Below are 26,991 nucleotides of genomic sequence, written 5' to 3'. Positions count from 1 at the left end.
CCCTGAAGGGTCCCCAGCCCTTGCTGTATCTCACCAGTCTTGGTGACCCAGCCTGAAAAAAACAACAACAACAACAAAAAAATGTGGAGCTGGTGGGTCCCCAGGGCTCCCCTGTGCTCGATGGTATTAACAGTGCGGCCCCCTTTCTCCTGCCCACAGATCCTCGATGTGAATCAATCCCATGATGCAACATGCCTCCCCAGCCCCAGCTCTGACAATGATGGCCACGCAGAATGTCCCTCCCCCACCCTACCAGGACAGCCCGCAGGTGAGTTGCCAGCGAAGGAAGAAGTGGGGAGGGAGCATGGTAGCCCTGGGGATCCCCCTGGGAGGCTGGGATATTTCAGGGCTGAGGGGTCTGATCCGATGGGACTCTACTTTACCCAGACAGCCTGGGGGCTCTTCCCTGTCAGGCCTAGGGAGGCTTCTCCGCAGAGAGTGCAGTGAATACAGGCCCCTGATGAAACTCAAGGTTCAGATCCTACCTGAGTCATTCCATCACCAGGACCATAACCTGGAGTAGTGGTCATAGAACTGTCCCTCGTCCCCTACCTGGCAGGCATACCTGAGTACAATTGAACCCTTTTGTTGTAATCAATACAAAATCCACACTCAAGATCCTGGTACCTGATGTAAGCAGAGTCTGCCTTTAGGTATTCAGGAAACTTCCTACTTACAGGTTCTCCCCCTTCGATGGTCACTTGAGTCCTTTTGTCTAGTCCTTCACTGACAGCCTATTGGAAGAATCTGTTCTCATCCGGACTTTGCTGGACTTCTACTTAGAAAAATAGAATTCTTTCTCTATTCCCTCAACTCTTTCCCCCTTGGTCTCCAGCTTCCATCCCTTAGCACAGCCGCTCAAGTTCTTCTGAGACACCCTTCCCGGTTGCAAGTCCTTCAGTGTCCTAGGAAGCATCTTCTCACCGTATTTCCGTTATCTCTTTTGCTCCTTCTGCAAGACAGGTCCAGCTTTTGTGGGTTGGGCTCCTACAGTCCTTAAGACCTATGGCTTCTCCTTCTGCTTCCCCCACTTGCCTCTCACTCCCCCTTGGATCTTTGAAAGCCTGATTTATGTGGGGGAGCTTTCACAGAAGGCTCCATTCTCTGACCTTTACCTTCACACTCTCCTGTTTTCTTTCTCCTGGCCTCTGAAGTCAATATTAATTCAATAATTATTTATTGAGCATCTGTCATGTGAAACTAGAATGTTCACTTAACCTGGGTGCAGAGAGGGCCTACTGTGTGCCAGACTCCCACTCTCCGCAGCAGCCATTCAGTTGCCCTTCCCTGTGTCCCTTACTCATTAGCATTTCAAACACAGCCCTTTTCACCAACCACACTGAAGATCTGTGCAGTGGAAAAGGAAAAGGGTATTAAGATGCAGATAGGGCAGGGAGACTTTTGATCACATTGGGTCCTGTGGTCCTGATACCCCCATCCTAGAGTCAGCATATAGGTAGCTGTTCCGTACTCCCTTGACATCCCCTCACAAAATGACCAGATGATATGGGGCCATTTTGCACAGTGTCCAGCATGCAAACCCCCTTTGATTCCTCTCCCTCTGAAAGTACAAAAGCCCTCCTCATTCACCCACTGTGAGCACATGATCTTGAGTCCCCCACCTTACTCCACAGAGTGACTTCATGTTCCCTCCCTGGCTCTCCCTAACTGAATTCTATATTCAGCAAACTGTCTGTCATGAGTGACTGCAGAGCTGGACTTGGCATTTACAACATCTCCTCTATTCAAAAGTTTTCAGACATCCAATATTTTCAGGGCTCTTCCCTGTATAGTCCCTGGTCCCAGAAATGATTTCAGAAGAAGCCCTCAACTAGTGAAGAAGAAAGATTGACAGAAGAGGAGTCTCTGGAGCATAATGTGGGACAGGAACCCACCTCCCTCATAGATGCAGACCCATTCCCATATCTCTCGGCCAGGGGGCTAATATTAGGGGACCCATGGTGTATTAAGAGGCAGAAAAATTGGCTCATTTTTCTTGGTAACTAGAAACTGCTTTTTAAGTTCCACTATGGGAATGGGGAACAGAAATGAGTTCAGTTCTTATATTTGGCAGGTAGTGGGTGCGGGTGCAAACCCTACACACACACACACACACACACACACACACACCCCAGACCCAAGGCTTTAGGATAGACTGGGGAAGGACCAAGAGGTCAAAGAGCACGGGATTGTCACAGCTGGAGGCAGCTGCTTCCTGCCTCCTGCCCCTCCCTGTTCTGCCTGCCTGGGCAGCTGGGAGAAGTTTTGGTTTGGCAGGGATTAGTAGGATTGCTGTAGCAAGGGTCCATGTAGTCCAAGAATGCTGATCCAGGAGCCTAAATTCATTCGCACATATAGCTGGATGAATAAGTCCCAGTTGCTGAGAGAGGGGATGGAGGTGGGGCTGCAGCCCCAGATGCCATCACTGAGCTGCTCTGGCCTTGGGGGGACCTCAAGCATAAGCCAGGTGCAGGGACTGCCCCAGACTCTTCTCTGTGAGGCTCTACCAGAACTTCACTACTGAGAACATTCGGATTTACAGCAGAGGGATAATCTGCCCCCCCCCCCGCCCCCCCACGCCGGAAGTCACACATCTGCTTGTAACCCCAGGGTTCCAGGAATGAAGCATCTGCCAGGAAGACTCACTGACCTTGGGGAAGTGACCTGGCTAAGATCTTGGGGGTCTTTATGGCCTTGGCTAAGCCACAAGCCTGTGGTTAAATGATCATTGGCCTTCCCTGAGCTGGCCAATCATCAAGAGGGGGATGCTAAGGAAGATGAGTTAGGGCAGGGATGGAGCGGGTGGGTGGCAGGGAGTGAGGTCCCCAGAACAAAGGCTTCTGACTCATGGGGGAGGGCTGTTTTCTTCAGAGTACTGGCCTTTGAGGCCCAATGGATCTGGGGGGCCCTTCTCAACATTCTTCAAGACTTGGAGCAGCTCATATGTGTTTGATGCAGGGGAATTTGTGCTGGTCCTGCCACCTTCTTCCCTCTCAGCTTTCAAAGCTGACCTCCGCTCCTCAGGGAAGGCTCTGCTCCATTTCCCTCATAATGTCATTATCCTAAATATTCAGCTGCTCTTTGACACTCAATATCTTTAAGAAAGTGGGGCCTAATAGGAACACAGGTCGGGCACACAGGGGAACTGCGCCCTAACGGAGCCCTCAGGAAATGAGACCTGCTCCCTCCTCACTCCTTCAGGCCTACTCTCAGGACTCTTGGCCCTGTCCTTGTTTCCCCAAGGCCTGGATAGCTGAGTGCTCTCTATATCGTCCCCTCAGAAACCTAGTTTCCTCCACAGGCAAGAAATGGACAGTCTCTGATATGAAGTCCCCAAAATGAAAAAGGAAGCAAGAAGCAGAGCCCTTCCTCTGAGACCCATGCAATCGTTTTAATAATGTTCCCGTTGTGCTAAGGGCTAGCAATACCGAGCATAATCTATTCAAATGCACAGGAGAATGTCACTTTGGAAAATTAGGAATCTGCATTAAAAAAATTCCCAAGCCCCGGACCTTCTTTATAATAAATTAGAAAAATTTTTTTCAAGGCAAGTTCTTAACTTGGCAATTTCATTTTTGAAGTTTGGGGAATAAAGTTATTAAAAATGAGGGAGACTTTTTTTCCTTCCCATTTTAGTAGAGAGGCATTAATGGTTATGGCCCCATGTTGTTTGGGCATAAGCCAAGTGGCATGATGGCTAAGTGGCTTCTATCCCCTCAGTTCTGCTTCTGTCCATCCAGGGAAACCCTGTGATTTCTTGTGAGGACACCACTCGGTAGTTAGTATCACTAAGACTGAATATACATTTTGGAAGTGCAAAAGCAGCAACCCAGTGGAACCCTTTCTGTGGACTACTTCTTCCTTCCTGTTAAAGTCTGTTAGGGCAGCAGTGCCCTCTACTGTCTAACTATAATACCTCAATTCTGGAGTGCTATAGCTGGATCATTGATCCAGACCCTCCTTTTATGTCCTGAAGAAACAGGGGCGAGTCACCAGAGATTGTGGAATTCTACAAAGATTGTTTAATGAAAACATTGTCACTAGAGTGACCTGGACATGAACTAGGTGTGTAGTCCCTTAGTTCAAGACACTGTTTATTCCCCTTTTTAGTTTCTTTCTGTTCTCCAACTCTCCCAAGTGGGCCTGGCCTTCACTGTCACCTGAGCTCTCATAGCCCCTCCTCTCTCTACCTCAGCACCCCTGCTGTTACTAATGGGACTCTCAAAGATGCTCCCCTTTACTGGGTGTGGTGGCACATGCCCATAATCCCAGGGACTCTTGAGGCTGAGGCACGAGGATTACAAGTTTGAGACCAGCCTCAGCAACTTAGTGAGACCCTGTCTCAAAAAATAAAAATAAAAAAGACTGGGGATGTGGCTCTATAGTAAAGCACCATTTGAATCAATCCCCAGCCCCCCCCCAAAAAAAAAGTTGCTCCCCTCTCTTGTACATTCTTAGAATCACACTCAGCATCACTCTAGTCTCCCTCCAAGAATTTTCTTCGTAACAACTCCACTCTCACTCCTTCTAGGCATATAGCCTTCCTTCAATGTACTCTCCACCTTGGAAACGCCATTCAATTCCTTCCACTTCCCTTTAAGGTTGCAGATATAGTGTCATCTACTGAGCAAAATTCCCCCCTCCATAGTTCTACCAGCAAACCAGGAAGCCATTGGGATTTACTAATAAAGACGGCTTCTCCACCCTCACTGTACACACACAAAACAGACTCTGGCTACCAGCACACCCCATGCTGCTCTTCCCCACACATAGACATGTACCCACCACTCCATGAAAATCTTTGTTCCTGGCTTGTAGGCAAGACACATTTGATCTGTTCTGTTGGTGTATGTGTTAATGTTTGGATTCTCTTTGTCTACGTGTCCCCAGGAAGACAGGTTGCATGAGCATTTGACTAGAAAGCAGAAATTCTAGTGGATCCTCATCTGACCCACAAGGTATAGCACCTATGGATGTGGGCGCTCAGTGGAGAGTGCGGATTAGGAACAAATGGATAGGTAGGTAGCTAGATGCTTATGTAGCATGACTTGACAATGACTGATATTGAAAGGGCTTTGGCAATTTGCTAAGAATGAACCTCATTATAGGCCAGAGTAAACAAGATAGGCAGAGTCAGAACTCAAAGTTCAGGACCAATGCGGGAAACTCACTTCCGAAGGAAGTCAAGCACTTGCTTGAGACCTTTTGGCAGAAGCTGCATTCCCCCATCCCTCTCCATCCTCTGTCAACACTTAAGGGGAGAAAAATTGTGTCCAGGACTCCAAGAGACTGCCCTTGCCCATCTGAGGTCAAGAGAATGCTGTCACACCTATCCTGAAGAGGAAAGCTAAGGCTGGAGCCAGCCACATGCAGGAAGCCAGACCAGTCTTATCTCTGAGTACTCTTTCCCTCCCTATCCTAGCACCACTCCCACCCCAGGCAGGGCCAGGGGTGCAGCCTTCTGGGGAAGCTGACTGGGCTTTGATCAGTCATTAGGATCCCCGTGCTCATTTCATTAACTAGAGGCAGAAGGGGTGGCTGGGGCCTCTGGCTGTGAATGGCCTCCATCCAACCCATGCAGCTGTGATGGGCAGAAGCTGGTTCAGATGTTTTCACACTCGTTTACATTCCTCTCATCTCTTTAAGGCCCGGAGCCCCCTGCCTTGCAGGGCCTTCTGCTCAGCTGCCTGTGAAACACATTCTGGCTTTGCAGCAATAGAGTTAATTCAGCTGCTTTGAAAGTTCTCCTAAGCCTTTTCTGTGGCTGTGATTGACGGTTCCCTCTGCCCCTGGGGGCAACACCCCAGGGACCATCAGGGGGACCCACCTTCCCTTGCTTTAACTCATCAAAACAGACCCTTCTTTTTCTTTTCTGCTGGGTCTTTCTTCCCTTTGTGCACAGTGACCTCTCTCCCTGCCTGCTTGGGCCACCCATGTCTTTACACTGGACAGATCCCTGGACTCTGACTCACTTCAGACCTGGATTTTCATTGTATAAAAAGCAAAAAACAACCTCCAGGTCTAACTGTGGGGCCTTTCTGCCCCCACTTAGGAGATGGTGGGCTGGTCCCATGACTTTGAAGCTTGTGAAGAATAACACTATGGCCCAATCTAGATTTTTCCTTTGATGAACTTACTACCTTAATTCTGATAGTTACCAGAAACAGCGATCTTATTGTCTATATTCTCGTCCATCGCCAAGCAGGACAAGTGCCCTAAACAGCTACAAAAATAGTTAATGGCCCAAGGATACAAAGCCTAAAATAAATCAGGAACAGGTGATCCAAGTCAGCAGCTGGGCTGAGGAGCACTTTTCAGGCCTTGCCTCTCTTGCCCGTGCTATCTTCGAGGAGCTCCGGTGTCTGTGTGGCCCAGCTGTAGGGGGATGGGTGAGTAAGGGCCCAGGATGCCTGCTGCCCTTGGGGTTGGTGGTCTGGAGAGAAATTGCAGGGTGACTCAACGCAGCAGAAATTCAGGAATCCTATGCCTGGCCCCTGCCCCACTGTGATGAATTATTAAAATTTAGGCAAGTAATTTCAGCACTATTTCTTCCATTAATTCATCCATTCAATAAATATTGAGTACTTCCTGTGGGTCTTGAAGACCAGGGGTACAAAATTAGAATTCCTGCCCTAAGAGAGTTTATAGTCTGCTTGGGGCCTTGTTTTCTGTTCTGGTAAATGGGCTGAGGATCACTTTTCAGGCCTGTGCTTCCTGCCTCACAGAATCATGGAGGATGTGGGTATGAAAAGTGGAGTGGTATTTCTTAGCTTCTGATTGTCCATGCCCTGACCTGGTTTCTCACTCTATCTTCTGCACATCTTCAGCAGTCTAGATTGGACTGAACTTTAATTTCTTTTTATTAGAAACACAATGGGCATATCAAATGTGTTTTTCCAGCTAAGAAACACCCCTGCACATACACACACATACAGAACACATACAGAGTGCGCACACACTGAGGTTCTTAGGCTCTAAAGGACTTATTGGAAATCACTGGTTTGGGACAAAGATAAAAATGAGGATCCTTCAGGGATGGATGGGGAGGGTGAGGAGCAATCAGATCCTGGGAAAATGCACAGAACTGGGAGGTAGAAGCTCACGGCCTGCCTTTGATTAGCCTCATGTCAGTGATTCCCCAGGACCTGCAGTTAGGGCCAGGAATCATCAGACAAACCTTATTTTTGTAAACCACTGCCTACAAACCCTTTTACAACTAATCCATTATTGGGACCCTTGTTGTGCACAGAAGGAACCCTTCTGTGGTCTAGTGTATCCACTGGCCATAGTCGTAATGGAGGGGACATAGGCCTGCCATCCCAGGAGCCTCTTAGTTCTGCCTCTGTCTGGCCTGGCTCTGCTGTTGGACCTTTCTCTCCTGGGATGTTTTGATGGGGAATAATTATGAGGATCCCTCTTTGACCTTTTTCTTCTTTGGGTCCTTTAACTCATCACCACTCATTTCCTCACTTGGTCGTCATTAATCATTTAACAAACACTGGAGTCAAGCACAGGAGCCCAGAAACCCACCCACCCATGGAACCAGAAGTGTCAAAGGTATTGGAGTAACACAGATACAGAAGAGTCAGGGGCCCAGGCTACTGGGTCTGGGGAGTGTAGAGAACAGGGAAAGGCTTCCTGAGAGAGCTGGGCCTCCAGCTGATCAAGAGTAAAGACGAGGACATTTCCAGCAAAGGTAGCTGTGGGAGCAAAGGTGTAAAGATGTGAGCCACTGGGTGTGCTCCAGAGTTTGGGGTAAGGGAAGGGGTACTGTACCCCCTTGCTGTGGGTCAGTGAACTTGCCCAGGCCTGGAGCACCCTGGGGGCTGTTACCACCCCCCAACAGTGGCCATGCTCACTGCAACTCCCACCTGTTCAGGCCACAGCTGATATTTACCAAGTGGCTTTGAGCCCTGACCTCGTCCAGGTCCTTGGACTGTATCCTGGTTGACAGGAAACTGATCCGGTACTGGTTTGCCCCAGCACTAGAGGGAGTGCAGCAGCTTGATGGAGCCATGGCGGCCCCTAGTGGAGGCCTGAGCATTTGCTGATGGGTGTCTCTGGGGCCAGCAGCTTGTACTGTGCACCTGTCAGGTGAAGGACTCAGAAGAGGCATGTATTCTTAGGCCGAGTGTTTGTGCTGAGAAGGCACAGGCTTGGGTTGTGCAGGGTTTATATGGGAAGGCACCTGAGGGAGGTATGTGGCTATATACAAATAGCAAGACTGTGTGTGTACATAGGAGGTGTGTACAGGGGAATATAGGAGGTGTGGGAGCTCGGGCCTCTGGGACAGGGTATATATGTAGTTTGGATTCAGAGGACAAGGCTGGCAAAAGAAGCATTAAAAGTGCTCGGAGGGCTTGTGGTGTATTTCAGGGTATAGCACTCTCTAGCATGCAGGAGGTCCCTGGGTTCCATCCCCAGCACCATACATACATACATAAATAGAAAAGAGTACTTAGAAACCAAAATCTGCTGAGCATTCACTGTTTGCAGTATACCCTCCCATATGGTCCCTGATATGGAAAGTGAGACTCAGAGGAACTGAATCACTTGCCCAAGGTGACAGTTGGTGATTGGTAATGTTTGTTTTCACCACACCACAGCCCTCTTTCCTTCTTGTAAGCTCATACTCGCCCCACTCCCCTGAAAGCTTAGGTAGAATGGGAGCCTTTGGAAGATAGCAGATTCTTATTCACCTGGCCAAGACCCTAGAGCAGCCCATGTAGAACACCAGTGGCCAACTATCAATCAGAGTGCAGTTGCGGGTGGTATGGATTATATTACCATTTGCTGAGTACCTATTCAGTGTCAGCTGATTTACCATACATTATCTCATTTAATTCTAACAACCCCTAACTTTGGTATAATTATTCCCATTTCACAGATGAGAAGACTGGATCAGAAAGGTTGAGTAAAGCCCAAGTCTCATAAGCAAAGAGAGAGGGAGCCAAATGCAAAGTAGACATTCATCCCAGCACATCCTTCCGTATGCCATTCTTTCCAAGTCTGGGATCCATGCCCACTATGCCAATCATTGTGTGGTCAGGGCCCATAGGCTTCTTTGCTGTGGCCTGAGGCATTCAGGGTCAAGAATGAAATTTGAAGTTAAAAAGGTAGCATCCAATGGGAAAGTCTGCCCACTCCATGCAAGTCATTCCCACATTCCATAGATATTTTGGATACTTCCTGTATTGGACACTGGGTCTATAACAGTCAACAGACAAGACCAGGTCTCTGCCCTCAAGAGTTCTCCAGTCTAGCAGAAGAGAGAGGGAAGTAAGCAGACAGGTGGGAGCATAGAGCAGAGGGTGGAAAGCAGGAAGGGATGGGAGGCATGAAGCAGTACTCCAAAGTGAGCCCAAAAGGTAAAGTTATGCATCGAAGTTGCCCAGCAGTGAGTGGCCAGGTAGAACTGAAAACTTTTAACATCTGATGCCAGCACCTCTTTTCTCCCCCATGCAAGCTGCCTTCCTAGGTGCTAGAAAGACAGGTCTCTCCCATTCTGAGCTACTTGCTCCCACCTTCCATGAGCCAGAGAGAAATTCTGAGTGTTATGTTGGCAGTGAGCAGTAGCCACGCCAATTTGAGGCCCAGGTTCTGGAAGGCTTGAAGGTCCCTGGGGTCAGCTTTTTCTCAGGCTCTAGGTCTCTAGGTTCCTTTGTAGCCTCCAAGGGAAGTCAACAGACTGGTTAATTAACCCTTGATTAATAAGCCCTCCTGGTCTTCCTACTTAGGTTCCATATGGAAGAATGTTTCTCGCTCTATCTTTGGGGGGAATTATCTCGGACGGTGTGAGAGGTTTACTGTGGGGAAGGGAGAAGCTGGGCCTGACAGCGAGGACAGGGTAAACTAAATGGAGACTGAAGGGCATGCCTGAGAGGTGAAGTTTCATTCTGATTCTATCCTTCTTTCTCCTTCAGTCCCCTTTTACACAGGGAGGGGGATCTTTCCATTCTCCTCTTCAAAGAAAAGTAACTAAATGCACCCATTTGCATAGTGCGATTTGTCAAGTCGCCCTCTATTGTTGCTCCAGCTTTGCAGGAGCTGGCCATGCTCTCTAGCAGTTTCTTAGACTTTGTGGGCTTCTGTTTTCTCATCTGTGAAATGGGATGTTGATAACCTACTCAAAGGATTACCGTCAAACTGGAAAGCTGCTGGTTGTGGTGATGCACACATATAATTCCAGCAACTTGGGTTGCTGAGGGAGGAGGATTGGAAATTCAAGGTCAGCCTGGGTGATTTAGCAAGACCCGGTCACAAAAAAAAAAAAAGGACTGGGAATGTAGCTTAGTAGTAGAGCACCCCTGGCTTAATTCCTAGTACAAAGACAGGAAAACAAAAAACAAAACAAAACAAAACCTATTTGATGTTGTCTTAGCTACAACCCAATGGATCACTCTCCCTACAACTGGAGAAGGATGATACTTAACAGAAAGAACCAGTGAGGGTGACTGAGGGATGCAGGTAGGAGATGCTTCCTTGAACCTTTTACATCCACCAGGGAGTATCTTCTATTCATCCTTGTGGAAAGACCAGGCTGTCAGAGTGGCTGGCTCTCTCAGCAGATCCCCAAAGATGCATGCCTGCACACATGTATTCATGAACTTTTCATTGCTGTGATGAAAATACCCGACAAAAACAACTTAGAGGAGGAAAGATTTATTTTGGCTCACAGTTTCAGAGGTCTCAATTCATGGTTGGCTGACTCCATTTCTCTGTGGCAGCTGGTAAGCCCGGAGAGAGAGGGGAGAGGAGGGAAGAGAGAGACAAAGAGAGATAGAAGATCCAGGGTAGGATATAGTCCCCAAGGCTATGACTCAGTGATCTACTTCCTCCTGCTGAATCCCATGTGCCTACAGTTATTACCCAGTAGTGTATTCAAAGTATTAATCCATCAAATGGATTAATCCACTAATGAGAGTACAACTTTCACCATCCAATCGTTTCACCTCTGAACATTACTACACTGCCTAACACATGAGTTTTGGGAGATGGGGGCATTCCAGATCCAAACCATAACAACACACATCTTATAGTCACCAACTCTTCCCACTCTTTTACAGGATGGGGAGACAGGGAACTTCATCTCAATATGTCAAAAACCAAAAATGTGGAAAGGAACTCTTTAGCTTCAGACTTCAGGGAGGGCTGGTTCCAGCCACATGAGATGCAATAGTTATTGCATCCAAGAAAGGGAAATGATGGAGGTGCTGGTCCCAGGGTCTTAGCTCCAAGAAGGACCCACAGCTAAGAGAAGAGATGGGAACCAGAGAGCCTGCATAGGTTCTGAGTTCAGCATCATGGCTCACAGTGGGCAAGCCTCCCCAGGGCAAGATGCCACCCTGCCCCATCCACTAGTCATTATCTTGTTCTTTCAATTAATCCTCACAACCTGTGCAAAGGCATAACTTCCTGCATTTTACAGGTGAGGAAACCAAAGAGGTCAAGAAGCTTGCTACAAAAACAGGTAGCTAAGAATTAGCAGAAGAGCATCAAACCCTGGCCTGATCCCCAGCTCTTTCCACTCTGAGACTTCTGATCCTCCAGCTGGCTCTCAGGACATTGCTCAGCTCTGCCTCTCCCGTCTGTACCTTAGCTTCTCCTGGCATGTCTATATTGATGTCATTCCCTCACCCTGTCTCCAGTGAGTCACCAAGGCAGGTCCCTAGAGTGCTCTGAGTTTTCCTTAGAAGAAAGCTCCAAGTCTGGAGTGGCCAGTTCTAGGACCAGCTCTGAAAGTACCAAGTGGCCTCATGGATTGTGTAAAGCCAGTTTCTTCCCATATCAGACTGAGAATGGAAGAAAGTGACTTGATGGGAACCCTGGAAGTTAGAGGTGTGTTAGTAACAACAGGCTCTCCAGAGGTGAGGAAGGAGAGGGCACAGGTAGACCCTGATTGGCACCATTTGCCAATTTCCTTGGTGTAGAGATTCCCACCATGGCCACTTTCAAAATACCCATGTGATGTCAACCAGCTTACCAAATTCCCGAACATTTTAACAATTGGCTCTCACAGGCCAGGACAAGGTAACCCCAGCAGGCCACAGCCTGCCTTGGTTCACCCAGGTTCTCCTCCACTTCTACTCTTTAGGCTGTGCACCCCACAGTTTATCTCAAGTTACCCCCACCCCTCTGCAGAACCCTCAGACCCTCTGTGGACAATTGCAGATTTTATTCCTTTGAGCTTTGAAATGGAAGTCTCTGGCTAGAAAAATAAATCTATCTGGAGATAAACATTCACCCTCCAAACCAGGAAGAAATGCAGAGTTTGCTGAACTGGCCCCCAGGAGCTACATAAATTTGAGTTATCCTCCTCCTCAGACCAGCTCTGCTCTCTTCTTCCCACACTCCCCCCCAAGTAACAGCCTCTAGCTGGGGCCCCTTGGGATGCACAGAGTGACTGCTTTTGATTTACATTTGTGTTCTGTGCATTTCTCTTTAGCCCAGTAGGGCCATCGCACACCTTCTACAAGGTCCTCCCTAGGAAGGGGACAGTGAGAGGCAAGGAACATCTCCCTCCTCACTTTCTATTTTAGACTTTCATTCTAACAGAAACCCCTGTGGATTTCTTCAAGGACACCAGGAAATTCATTCAGTGGGTCCAGCAATGCCTACCAATGCCCTGACTTTTCACCCTCAAGCGAGCCACGCATTTGTAGCCGTGCCTTGCTTTATGACAGGAGTACATCACGGAAATCTCGTATTTAATAATAACAACCTCCCCTCCATCTGTGAAGCACTTCAGAGTTTCCAAAGCCCTTTTACATGCCGATAGATCCCCTGGCCACCCTGTGCTAGGGTTGGTGATTGTTAAAGCACCCTCATTGCCTCCATACCTCAAGGTTGGAGGGCACTTCACGGTTCCCTAACCTGGCCACTCTGCTAAAGTTCCCATCCCCTTCCTAGGGGGTACCTCCTGGAGGCAGCCCATTCCAGCCTCAAAGAGTCAGGGGCTTGGGTGGGTATTATTTAGATTGTCTCATTGTCCTAGGTTTAAAGTATTATTTGTAGCTTGGCCCTTTGGGGCATGCATAACAGAACTGATTTACTCCAATCCCCTCATTCAGATGTTCAAAGGGAGTGTTCATCTCCCCATTTCTCCCTACTCCCCAAATCTTGTGATACATCTCAAGTTCCTTTAAATCCTCTCCACATGACGTGGTACAGAAGCCCTTTACCATCCCAGTCAGCCCTCCACCATATGTGTTTTCATGTACTTCTTTAATCCCAGTAGGACAGGACCAAAACCTGCCTCATCCTATGAGTCATGCTTCTACATTATTCTTTGTTGTTGTTCTTTTTTGACAGACACTTTACACCATTATATTTTGTATATATGCAACTAGATGTGAAGTAAAACACTTCTGCTAAGTATGTTTCCCTGTTCTACAGTTACATTATTGATTGCGGGGTGGGGGTGCTCAAATGTTAGAAGTGTTCAATGTTAACTTATTAGATGAAAATTAATCTTATTAGCTTTAGCCTATTGCCAAAATCTGTAAAAATCTTTTGGATCTGTTTCATGCCATCCATAAATTTGTTGAGCATTTCTTCAGACATCCTCTAAATCACTGATAAAAATGTTGAAGAGGACGAAGGAGAAATTAACTATGTGGCACTCTCCTAGGAACCTTCCCCCAAGCCCAGATCTTTCCTTTGTCATTCCTTGGTTTATTAATCCATACAGTCATCCACTGGGCCACATCTCTCCATGTTTTCCACAATAAGATCATGGGAAATACCTAACTGAGGTCAATTACATCAGATTCTCCTGATCTTCCAGCTTAATTATCATGCCAAATCCACAAATTGAGCTTCATGATAGCTGACATTTGTCTTTGTGACCCCCTAGTACATGCAGGGACTTGAGAAGTATCTGAAGAAATGGTCAGTTACATTAGCAAGTGAATGAATGAATGAATTTGGCCCAAGCCACTGTGAAGATTAACAGGATTTCATTTTTTCTGAAGCTACCCTCTTTCTCTATTTTGAAAGCACAAAATTGGCTTCTATCTTCTCTTATAGCACCTCCTTAATACCCATGAATCCTAAAAGGTCACCAATTTGCTTACTGATGAGAAAACAGAATCTTAGAAAAGTTAATGGATTTGCCCAAGGTCAAAGGCTAATAGAGGGAGACAGTAGGATTCAAGCAATCATCTGCTAGTTTCAAGGCTGCCTTGAGGCCCAGCCAAGCAAGCCTCTTATACACTGAATTTGGGAACATCTCCCAGCTTAACCAGCAATAACAGGTATATTTATTCCTAAAAAAGAATACAGTAAAGCACAGACATTTCTTTTATAGCCTTCACTTCATTCACCATCTGTCATTCATTCATTAATTGATTCAACAAATATTTATTGAATATACCTACATGTGCCAGACTCTTCTGAGCCCTAGAAATAAAACTGTTGTTAGCCTTCCTCGAGCCTGATTTTTAGATGGGAATGAGGAGAACATAAAAAAGCAAATAAATAGTATATGATCATAATAAGGACTATGCAGAAAAATAAAGCAATGGACAGAGAGCCTGGAATTTACTTCAAAGGGGCAGAGCCCGAGCAGGGAAATAAATTAAGAAGTGCAAATGTCTTAGGGATATACACATTAGCAATAATGTACTTGTGTTCAGAGATGCAATATTTTTTCTTCCAGAAAGCAGGGACCTAGATCCATGATGAACTGAACTTCCCAGCTATAAAATATCCGAATCCTTCAAGGCGTATTCATTCATTTATTCATTTACTCACTTTCTCAACAAATATATTTAATAAGCATCAATTGTTTTTAGTAAGCATTGTTACTAAATGAAAGAGAAAACACAGTCTCAGAACAGGAGACAGACAAGTATGTTTAGGCCAATAACACAGTGTGCTAAGAGCTATCATGGTGCTAGGGACAGGTTGATGTAATAGAACATTCAAGGCATGTCACCAGCCACACTTTTTGCATCTATTTGACTGAAAGAAATATAATGTAAAAGCATTAAATTTCATAAAGATGGTTTTCAAAAACTTTAAAGCTACTGAACCATTTCTTTAAATGAACCTTACACAGGAAGTCTAATATATAATATTGAAAGGAGTTGTTCTGGTTGGTACAAAATTGGAGGCCTCGGGACACCTTCAAAAAGCTATAGCATAGGATGAAAACCACTTCTCTAAATATTTGTTATAGCCAACAGCAGGAATCTGTCCAAATCTACCAAACTTGGAGAACCACTCAGTCATAAATCAAAACTGTTAAAAGGATTACCTCTTGGCTTATGTTTAAAGGAATAAATAAACCTCTGCCCCAAGGAGAACTGATTCAGCTACTTTTTTTTTTTGCTCTTCAAAGTCATCAAATCATCCAAAGACTCTAAGCATAATTTAAATGTCCTTTGTATTGTTTTTTTTTTTCTACTTCTGGACAAAGTTCACCCCATTCACATTAAGAACCTCTATTTCAAAGTGTGCTGGTGTAAGATGGCTTCAATTTTTTCTAGAACATTTCCACTCAAAAAAGGCCTTCTTTCAGAATGAAATTATGGCATTTGCTGGTAAATGAATGGAACTGGAGAATATTATGCTAAGCGAAATAAGCCTATCCCAAAGAACCAAAGACTGAATGTTTTCTCTGATGTGTGGATGCTAGTTCACAACAAGGGGGTGGGAGAAGAATAGAGGTATTTTAGAGTAGACAGAGAGGAATGAAGGGAGGGTATGGGGTGTGTGGGGTTGGGAATGATAGTAGAATGAATCAAACATTATTGTACTATCTGCATATATGATTACATGACCTGTGTAAACTCTGTATCATGTACAACCAGACAAATGAGAAACTACTCCATTTATGTATGATGTATCAAAATGCGTTCTACTGCTATGCACAACTAATTGGAACAAATAAAAAATATTTTTCAAAAAGGCCTTCTTTCCTTGCCACTATAGTTAGTATGTGTATAAATAGATGCTCATTTTGCACTTACAACTCTCTTGCCGACATTCTCTTCTCCAGGTACACCACAGGCCAAGTTTGACTTCACACTCCAGCTTAGGAACCTGCTGAACTAACCAACCACCTCTCCCCTTTCTTCTTTCTGCAGATGACGGCTACTGCCCAGCCACCCTCCAAGGCCCAGGCTGTCCATATCTCTGCACCCTCAGCTACGGCCAGCACACCTGTGCCCAGTGCCCCCATTGACCCTCAGGCCCAGCTGGAGGCTGACAAGCGAGCTGTGTACAGGTAGGAGACACTTCATCATGCTCAGAAGCCCCCAGCAAGTCTCAGCCCAGTTCAACTATGAGAGAAATAAATGCAGGCCAGGATGGTGCATTAGCAGCAATGTCCCACAGCTAATCTCCAACAAGTCAATCCAGAAATCTCCTAGTTGGCCATTATGGGTTGACTGGAAATGTCCAGTGAGGGATATGAAGACCTGGGGCAGTATCTCCCATGAGGACCCCTAATGAGATGAGACCTAATGAGCATCAGAAACTTTCAGCTTGGCAGAACTCTGTCCTTGCTCTGCTTCCAAATGTTAGCTTAACTCCAGCAAGTCCTGCAGAACAGGAGACATCTGATTGTACCATCCAGGACTTGGTAGTACACAAACTTCAGTGTGCATGCAAATCACAGTGGGAGATTGTTAAAACCCATAGTCCTGGAATGCATGCATGGGGAGGCTAAATCATAGACTCCATGCTCAGAGATGCTAAATCAGTAGGTCAAACTATAGAAAGAGGAACATGAACTTTAAAAAATAATTCCAGGTGAATCTGATGAAACTGGTCCTTGGACCATGCTTTGATTCATGAGAGTCTGTTTTAGTAGTAGGTGTTGTGTGTGACTGTGTAGGTCTGGACGCTCTCCTGCAAGATGAGCACATAGGCAGGCCTCTGCTTCGTCCTGTTTTGCATCTGCCCCATGCAGCCAATGCTGGGTCCTGAATGTTTCAGAGGGGTGGATAAGGCTCAGGGAAGTGACTGTCTGCCTTGATGAACTCTAGTTCTTTTGCATGTGATTGGGAAATAAGATATGGTCATCTGAGAACAGGCCTGAATGAGGTTCCAGTAGGGTTTTAGTTAACATTTATTCATGGGAAATTCACACTACTAAGAAAAAATGCCTAAGTCTGCACTCTGTTGAGGCTGGACACTGGTTCATATTCACCTGTGGGAGATCATATGCTCCCATGCATCAGCAAGTGCAGTTTACCCTGGCTGGGTATACATTGCAGCCAATACTAGTAACAGGTGAAATGATGAACACAAGACAAATGAATAAGGGAGTTGATTCCTTCCTTTACTCCTGTATCCGCCAATGCCTTTATGGTAATAGTGGTAATTAGTGCTGTTATTATCATTATCACTGGCATTATTTTTAGTTACTCAGATGAACTGAATGCCTCTAATGCCAACAATTGGGATTCCAGAGCACTGGCCTGATCTGTGAATGCTGGTACCACTGAAGGCTTTCTAGATTCCAAAGAAGGATAAAACACAGTGCCTGTTCCCCACCCTATGCAATGTGTGTACAAGCTTTACCTTGGACCCCAAAGAATTCCAGGATCTAGTCACAATATCTGTCAGGGATACTTTCAGGGAGGGCAAGCCAACTTCCCCCAGTGCGGGATGTGACCTCTTGTTCTCTCTAATACTCCTTCCTTCACACTTTTTTTTTAATTTGTAGTTGTAGATGGACAGAATACCTTTATTTTATTTGTTTATTTTAATGTGGTGCTGAGGATTGAACCCAGTGCCTCACGCATGCTAGACAAGTGCTCTGCCACTGAGCTCCAGCTCCAGCCCTCCTCTTTCATACTCTTTTATTGAACACTTATTATTAATATTTCAGATACTGTCTAGACTCTAGGGAAAGAGGGCCAGATAGGAAAGTAAATGCATGAACCCTTCCCTTTATCTCTCCAGGAACCAATAGATATGCAAATAAGAAACCAGCACTGTGTGGTCACAGCAACAGGGCAGACTTTGTACTTGAGTCTGGTCTTATAGGCTGAGTAAGGGACCCCACCAGGTGGTGATATGGGGAGGGAGTGGCAGAGGAGAACCAGGCAGAGGAGAACCTGGGGTGTTTCAAGCACAGCCAGTGGCCAGGGCAGCTGGGTTTGGAAGATGAGACTGCAGGGTCACCCATCAATTAACATGAGCAATGTGTGATGGGCTTGTGCTTTCGTGAGGAGCCTAAGAGAGAGGGAGTAAAGTGGTCTCTGAAAACTGCCCAGTGGCCTAAAGTTTTGGGTATATGTTCGTCATATTCTACTTGGATCATAACTCCAAGTATATATAGTCCATGGACTAGCAACATCATGACATGTAAGAATTAATTAGAAATATGGACCTCAGGGGCCCTTAGACCACAGGATTCATGATCTACACTTCCACAAGGTCCCAGGTGATTCATATGCATACTAAAAATTGATTTGGGGCATCTTCTAAGATCTGTAGGGGTGAGTAAGTAACTCTTTGATTACAAGTACAACAGAAAGTTTCTGGCAGTGTGGGTTGAGTTCTGCCTCCATGGAGTACTAGTCTGTAGTCTCTCTGAACTTTAGTTTTATGAGAGAACCAAAGCAGAAGATTTGGTAAGAATTCATGAGATGGTTCATGTAAACCCCTGACACCTTGAATTTCCTTGTCTCCGCCAGAAGAATCCATGGGTTCTAAGTCCTTCCCAAGATCTCAGGCTCATACTCCTTCCAGGCCAGGCTACAGGAGAGGTGGGTCACTGTCCCATGGGAGCTGTCTACCATGATGTCACTTGAAAAATGGCCCAGGCCTTCCTTCAACTAACATTTCTTCCAGCTCATCTTCACTCCAGAGTTTTCCCTTTTCCCTCCAGGCTTACCGCTCGGCTCTTTGTAGTTTGCCCAAAGTCTATCTGCAGTCATCTGATCCTGTAGAGGGGCTCCTAGACAAGCATGGCTGCTTGCTCCATACTGGCTGGTTGGAGCTGATCTACTCCATAGCCTATCTCCCCAGCCCTCCAGTCCTGTATTGCCTTCTGGTCCCGTGCCCCAGGATTTTCTCCCACAACCACACCTCTCCCATTAGTACCAGCAGCCCTCTAGGCAGCCATTGTGGGATGACCCGGGTTCTGTAGGGTTCAGTAATTTTAATTAGATTGCCTGCCTAGGGCAGCCTGGTTGCTCCAAAGCACACCAGGGAGTCCCATTTCATGTCAATAAATGTAACAAGACCCTTTCATTCAGATTAGTGCCCAGGACTGACTTTTGGAAGCCCCTGCCATACCCCTTCCAGAACCACAGAGAAAAGTCAGGGAAGCCTTGCTCTGGCCCTGCTGGGTGGTAGAGGGGCAGAGTGACAAAGGGGAGGGAGGCTGCCAGTGCCCCAGAGGTTTTATTTGTGTATGAAGATGTGCTAATGAAATGTATTGGTTCCCTTCTGATGTAGAAGCTGGGGGTGGGGGAAAGCAGAGCCTGTCTTTAATTGGATCATACCAGAGCATCATCTGGGCTAATCAGCAAAGCAACCAGGAGCTCCCGCTCAGATTAATGATTGCAGTCTAATCCGAGCAGATCCCATGATTGGATGCACATCCCGGGTAATTGTGTTTGTGGCCCAGGAGCTAGGATGAGAGGAGGTCTGAGGAGGCCTGGTGGTGTGTGTGGGGGGGGTAAGGTTTGGACCCAACTCAGATCTCTCGTTTTCCACCTTCCTCCCCTCAACCTCAACCACCCTGACATTTTCTCCCAAAGAAGTTCAAACACCCCCATTTGCCCATGCTGCTGGACCATGGCCAGGTGTCAGGTGCCGTCTGAGACCTGGGGATTACGACGCTGGCTGTGCAAAGACAGGGCCAAGAGGGTGAGGTTAATCCAGCTTTCGCTCTCCCTCCTCCCCTCCATTCTCCTTCATTCCCCTTTGAAGTGAGTGGGTTCCCATGGAAACCGTGATGTCCTGGGGAGCAGAAGAGTGGCAGGGAGCTAGGATGGCCAGGTGCAAGTGGGGGGAGGAGGGAGGTTTTGCAGAACCTGCTCTGCTAAGGTATTGGCTTTCTCCCTTACAGCGAAAACCTCTGAACTGGGAAGTGGCCCGCCCAGCAGCGCTGAAGAAGTTACCTATTATTGATAAGGAAATGCTGGGCTGGAAGGGCAAGCAGTGCGAAAATAGCGAGGGCATTGTACTTTGCTGCTCTATTAAAAATGCTAGAGAAATAAGCTGCAGGATCAGGTAGAGAGGGTGAGATGGCTTCTGTATCCCGTGTTAACATTTAACATTATTTCTGTTCCCCATACTACATTGTGAACTCCACGAGGACAGGGCTCCATATCTGTCACTCACTGCTTTGTCTCCAGCACCTTACACAATATCTTAGGTGCAGTGGGTGCTGAATGGCCTGTTGGATGGATCTGTAAAATAGGTTAGGCAGTACCCCATAAATATACGGAGATGCTGATAAATGGCCCTAGGGGGTGAAGTAGGGAGAGAGCCCTGAACTGTATGTAGTGTTTGCCAATTTCTGTGGTGTAAATGTTCCTACTACAGTCCATTCCAAACTGCCAATGTGTGCTACTGAGCAGAGTTGCATGCTCTCAGTTCTAGGAAGAGATGCATGCATTCAGTTCTTGCTAAACTCAAAGTACAAACTTCTGACAGGAAGCCAAGGTGCAGGTGCACAGTCTTTATTTATAAACAGGTGAGCCCAATCTATATGCTGATTCTTTGGAATAATGTTACTGCTGCCTTTGTCAAAGATCCTACATTCCTGGTCCTCACCATCCTGTCTGGTCTAACTGGGGTTCTTAATTTGAAATGTTCCCTCTTAATGAATTAATACTTAGAACAGTGTTTGGCACACAGAGTATTTTTATAAGTGTCTGCAGTTAAGATTTTGAGCCTAAACCCGAAGGCAGTAAATTTTCTCCTTTGGAGATTCTACTCAGCACTGTCTCTTTCCCACCTTCAGTGTCGTCTGGTCTTTTGCAAGTTGCTTCTAACCCTTTCTTATCATTGAATAAACTCTTTCCCGGAAACTCCAGAAATCCTGCTGCAAACCCTTCCTCTACCTCCTCTTTTGACTCCATACCATGTGTCTAGGTTTTCAGATCAGTCTCACTTCACTGTTGTGCTTCTACCCAGTTGTGCCCTACCCCCGATAGCTCATGTTCAAGACGAGCTCTAGCTCAACAATGCCATATGTATTTCTAAAGGCCTGATTATATTACACTCGTTCCTATTGCATCCAGACTGAGTTTCTCTTAAATCCACACCTCTCTGGAGAAAAGACAGAACAGGGCAGTGGGCAGTGTTCAGATCGCTCCTGTGAGATCATCTTAAAGGTCACTGGGGCCCCGACTTGATCCTGATAGTCCTTTAGCTGGAGGTGCAAATACAGCCAAGCAGCAGTGCTGTGCGGTGGGAAATAGAATATAGTGTTCTAGAAATAGACATAGTGATAACTAGTTTTGTCACCTTGAGCACGTTAATCTCTTGGAGACTCTGTTTTCTCAACTGTCAAAAAGAAAACAATATCCCTAATAAAATTACATAATATAGGCTAACACCTGGCACACAGAGCAGTGTGTGTTAGGTGCACTGGGTGTTTTAAGCAGAGGGGCCAGCATGTGTCCCTTTGCCCTGCTCAAGTTATAACAGTCTGTTGCATTCAAGGATGTGGGATTCGGAATTAGGAGCACAGCCTTTGGACCTAAGTTGCCTCATTCCCACTCTGGGAACTCTGGGTCTACCATGGGATGCTAAACTTTTCTATGCCTCAGTTTTCTTGTCTGTAATGTAGAACTAAAATAATACTGACTCTTCATCAGGATTGTTGTGAATATTAAATGAGATAACATAGGCAAAGTGCTTGGGGAAAAACCTGGCAAATGGTGAGCTCTCGATAGGTGTCTGATGCTGTGGGATGTTTGGGAACACTGAAGCAAACGGGTTAGTGGGGCTAGGAGAAGACAGAGGCACTAACAATGACAGAAAAGTTAAATCTGATTAAACATTTATTGAGCTTATTGCATGTAAAGTGTTATGGTAAGTTTTGGAACAGATGACAAATGAAGAAGAAATGGTCCAGGGAGTGGGGGAAGGTAGACATAGAAAGTAATATAAACTCAGCACATAGTAAGGGCTCAAAAACGTATCTGTGGAATTGGCAACAAGGCCTCTGCCCTCAGTGCAGTGTGGGAGAGTTTCACGGCTTTTCCCAGGGGAGATAAACCCCAAGAGAATGATAGTCAAGCTGCCTTTCCTGGAGCTGGACTGCGAAATGCTTGGGAAGAAACCCCCTAAGTTCAGGGTGCAGTCCTGTTGTGACCGTCCTCTTTGGTAGCTGCATAGTCAGGACCCTGGGAACTGGCACTTTCTAATGAAGTTTCCTTGAGGGAACTAGTCCACCCTGTGACCAAAGAGTGTCCTGGCTCTAGTGAAGTGACCCTGGGGCTTAACCCTCTGCCTTCAGTGGCAGTGTGCTTGGTCATTTCTGGAATGTGCTGTGAGGTGGCCCGAGAATGGTGTGAGAGAAATGTAGCCATTCCAAGCAAAGTCTGGACTAGATGCCCCAGGCCAGGGCCCCTGTGGAGTACGAGGTGCTGTGAGCAGATCTTCCAGGCTGTGTTCTTGGCTGGAATTTATGGGCTGGGAGGTCTAGCAGACACTAGCTGCTTACAGCTTTTGAATCAGTTAGATTCACTGGCATCAAAGGCAACATCTCAGTTGTTGGCTATAGTCAAGGGGATGAGCCTCTGGAAAGTAAAACCATACTTAGGTTTCCTTTGAGACCAAGTAAAGCCCATTCTCTGCCCTTCCTGCCAGATCTGAAGCCCCTGTCCCAAACCTAGCCTTCTCTGTACAAGCCTTTGGCAGGCCCAGAGGCTGTAGTTGCCTGGCTCAGGGAGCAGATATTCTCAGAGGTGGTGGATCCAGCTGCTTCCACAGCTTACAGACCTGGCCTAAGTAAAGCTAAGTAATTCGGGGACCCCACAAAGATGAAACTCACCGATAAGAGATGCAGGAGTCAGGAAGCCCAATGGCATTATTCTCCGGAGGTTGTGTTAGGATTACATGAGATAACTCATGCTAACAGCTGATAGTGCCTGGCACATAGAAGGCTCTCAATGAATAGCAGCTACTTCTATGAAGCAGTTTCTGTTATAAGTGCTACACTGGATCTATCCATTTACAAGAGGGAAAACAGTCAGCAATGTAAATGGAGTGGGGGTAGAGAAGGAGGAGAACAGTGAGCTGGGGCTTTGAGGGCTAGTATGGCCAATGATTTCTTACCAGGGTTGGGTTAAGCCAACATGCCCCTCTTTTAACCATGAAGTCACTCTCTGCCTTTCCCACACACTGGCCCATTTCATGGTCAACTGGAAAGAACACAGACTAAGATTTCAATCTGAGTTATGAAACTACCATTGGGTGTATCATTAAACTTCTGTAGATAAGCTTTCCTACCCCCACAGAGTGCATCAAATGAGAAAATGAAAGATCTATAAAACCGTTGAAGCCCTCTCCAAACACATAGATGCATTATTACAAGAGGAGATTTTTTTGGAAACTCATGGGGTAAGGCAGAGATTTTCTTGACTTGGTAATGATCTTGAAATTCAAAGGGCAAACATGGCAGCTCAGATCTCCAACCTTAGCACTATATGACTCAAAGACAGTGGAGAAAAAGTGGAGGGGTAAAGTGATTCCAATAATGATTGGCACAGGAGAGAGGGGAAGAGTGCAAGATTTGGAGCTTGAATACCCAAATTTAAAATTCACTTGATCCCCTTTTAGCTCAATGAAATCATTTAACCATAAAACATGTCAGTTTTCTAATAAATAAAATGGGTATGGTAAGGATTTGGGGTGTTCAAATGCAATAAGGGCTTTTTGTAATTTGCCAAGTGCCACCAAATGTGCACGACTATGTATTTAGTCCTTACAAGTGACCAAGGTGAAATGAAGAGTTCCCCTCCTCATAGCAACCCCTCCTCTGAAAGATGTTCTCTCTGTGAACTGGCTGAATTCCTGGTGACTTAACTAGAAGCTCAGATCAGCTCTCATTAACTGTCTAATTTCAGGAAAAGCCACCTCTTTCCATGTCTGTTAACACTCCTTATGATGGAGAGGATGGACCAGGTCTTGTGTTAGGTTTTGTTGTAATTTTGCTTTTGTGGACCACCACTCTTAACATTCAGTTTGTTGAGATTTCACATTGATTTTTTAAAATGTGCCAGAGAGGGGTGTGTGTGTGTGTGTGTGTGTGTGTGTGTGAGAGAGAGAGAGAGAGAGAGAGAGAGAGAGAGAGAGAGTGGGTGCACGTGTGTGTGCGTGCATGTGAAGGAAGAGTACAGAGCAGACTGTGACCTGCCTGGGCCCAACACTTGCCAGGAATGGCCCTATCCACCCACCTGGGGGAGGAGAACTGGGTTGGAGCCCAGGAACCCTAACAGATGCAGTTCCAATTTAGCCACAGAAGTCCTCTCCAAGGCAACTCAGGCGAACATACCGCCCACTGGGCAGGACTAAAAATACACCCGCATGGTTTCAACGTCACACCTGAAGTAAAAATACATCCAACAGGGGCTGCTGGCTTGTTCTCCCACCCCCACTCTCTTCTCTCCATCTGGTGTCTTTGAGGGGAGGAGAAGCAGAGGGCCAGGCAAGCACCTCCCTTTCCCTCCCTCTAAGACCTGACTGTCCCCTTCCCACACAGATACCCCAGCAGAGCCTCAAACAAGGCAGGTCCTTTTGTAGCAACTGTGGCTAGAAGCTGCCAGATGGCAAAATCTGATCCAGGTCCGCCAGTATGGATACATTCTAAGCCTGAAATAACTTTAGGTTAGTGTCTCAGAACCGTCATTTCCAGAGTCATTGCTTACTGCATTCATTCATTCGTTCCCATTCATTGATCTGCCAAATCCTTATTGATCCTCTGCTGTGTGCCACACACTGTGCCTAACCCTTGGGAATTCAGAGAGAGACAAGATGAGGTCACAGACTGCAGTTGCTCACCAGGTAGTGAGGGAGATGGATCTGTGCACAAACAACTGGTGGTTCATAGAATGTAGACTGTGGTGTCACAGGGAAATAAAAATAAATTCTTCCTGGGCGTGCATTTTGGTTAGAAGAAAATGAGGTTTTGAGTTCTGAAAAATGGTAGGATGTCTCTCTTCCTCATCTTCCTGAGCCTCTATTTGAATTGGCACATGGGCTTATTTTCTAGACAAATGAGTCAATGGACTCAGGAAGATAAATTTATTGGAGTGGATGGTGTCATTGTAGCTCTGAATAAGGAAGATACCCACACACCATTCCAGGGGGATGAAACTACCATTGATTGATAGTTTATTGAGTGCCAGACACATTCCATGTTTCTTCATTTAATCCCTACAAGAGTCTGCACGGAAGGTGTTATCCTTGTTGTGTAAAAACAGGAAATGGAGACTCAGAGACATTCAATAACTTGCCCAAAGTCACACAGTATTCAAAGTCTATGCTTCTTTCAGATTCCCCTGCTTCCTACCCTAAATTGTGAGTGAGGGTAAGCATTTCCTGTGGTGGCTGAGAGGAAGCAGTGCTTTCTCTTGCTGGAGATACCCATCTGGGAACCTTTGTAAAAGAAATGTCAGTTTTTTTGTATTTTTTTTTTTTTTTTGCTACTGGGAATTGAACCCAGTGCACTCTACCACAGAACTACTTTCCCAGTTCTTTTTCTTTTTTATCTTAAATTGTCCAGCCTGCCCTTAAACTTGCAATCCTCCTGCTTCAGCCTCCTGAGTTGCTCTGACTACAGGTGTGCAACATCATACTTGGGAAGAAATGGCATAAGACGGGACTAGTTGAGATGCAGAAGCAGGTAGTTCAGATGGAAGGAACAAATAGAGCTCTGATGTGGGACAGGAAAGCACAGAGCATGGGTGAACACGGGTGCATGTGGCCTGAGCTAGTGAAGGGACAGTATGCCAGCCATCCCTGCAACCATCCATCTCTGCTGAGTCTGGCAGAAGTACTGAAAAGAAGCTGAGGCCACTTCCTGAGTAGCTTGGAGTGTCCACCTCTGGAAGATTGACTCCGTGATCCCATTGGGTCGCTGCTGAACATCTCCACGCAGGAGGAATCTTGATCTCCTACCATACACTTCACTCTCTGGATCATCATCCTTGTCCCAATCAGGAAGGGCTGGGATACAGAGGGGATAGGTGTGACACTGAGGCCCTCTCTGCCCACCTGTCAGCAGAATGAGACTGGGCTGTGAGGGGAGGTGCAGGAGGAGCTGGGGAGCTCCAAGGGCAGTCACAGGGAGAAAAGGTAGACAGCCCAGGCAGGTGGCCACACACTTGACTGGACCCATAATTGAGGTCTGTAGTACTAACCAAGGTCACAAGGGAAGGGACAGCTGAGAAGCTAAGAAGGGACAGAGTGGCATTACTGTGAATCACAAGGTTTATCACCCAGAAAGAGCAGTCAACACTAGTGTCCCCCCTGCCTGGGACCATCCTTTAGCCCCCTCCCCAGTCTGTGGTGGTCTGTTTCTGACATCTAATTTCTCTTCTTTTCTTTTGCATCTTTGCCTCTTGGAAGCTGTATTTTTTTTTTCATTCTTTCTCACTTTTTTTTTCCTGTCTCTGCTTTCTGTTTCAACTCCTCCCCTAAGCAGGAAGGAATATTTTAAATTAAAAACAAAGCAAAAAGAACATAACCAGGCTACTCAAGGAGGAAGGAAGAGGAACAGAAAAATCCAACTGTCTTTTCTTTTTTTTTTTTTTTTTTTTTTTTTTTTTAATTTTTTATTGTGGGTTGTTCAAAACATTACAAATTTCTTGACATATCATATTCCACACTTTGATTCTAGTGGGTTATGAACTCCCACCTTCACCCCATACACAGATTGCAGATTCACATCAGTTACACATCCATTGATTTACAAATTGCCATACTAGTGTCTGTTGTGCTCCGCTGCCTTTCCCATCATCCACCCTCCCCCCTCCCCACCTCTCCCCTCCCCTCCCCTCCTCTCTC

General features: G+C 46.2%; 1 protein-coding gene across 8 annotated transcripts in view; it reads left to right on the top strand.

Annotated features, from left to right (window-relative positions):
- The window catches only part of Pknox2 (PBX/knotted 1 homeobox 2), a 277,182-nt gene that overhangs the window by 184,118 nt on the left and 66,073 nt on the right, over positions 1–26,991 (top strand). For 6 of the 8 annotated variants that reach the window (XM_046432801.2, XM_046432800.2, XM_058575285.1 and 3 more), the window contains 2 exons: positions 160–268; positions 16,092–16,231. In XM_046432801.2, coding sequence (XP_046288757.1) covers positions 182–268; positions 16,092–16,231 — 227 coding nt within the window. In that variant the 5' untranslated portion in view covers positions 160–181. The remainder of the gene's footprint in view (positions 1–159; positions 269–16,091; positions 16,232–26,991) is intronic. The other 2 variants (XM_058575290.1, XM_058575289.1) reach the window with 1 other exon arrangement.

This window comes from Marmota monax, unplaced genomic scaffold (genome assembly GCF_021218885.2).
Source record: "Marmota monax isolate L192 unplaced genomic scaffold, Marmota_monax_Labrador192_F-V1.1 WCK01_AAM20220418_F8-fsc00062, whole genome shotgun sequence".
NCBI lineage: Eukaryota > Metazoa > Chordata > Mammalia > Rodentia > Sciuridae > Marmota > Marmota monax.
This window is presented reverse-complemented; position numbering and strand designations above follow the sequence as displayed.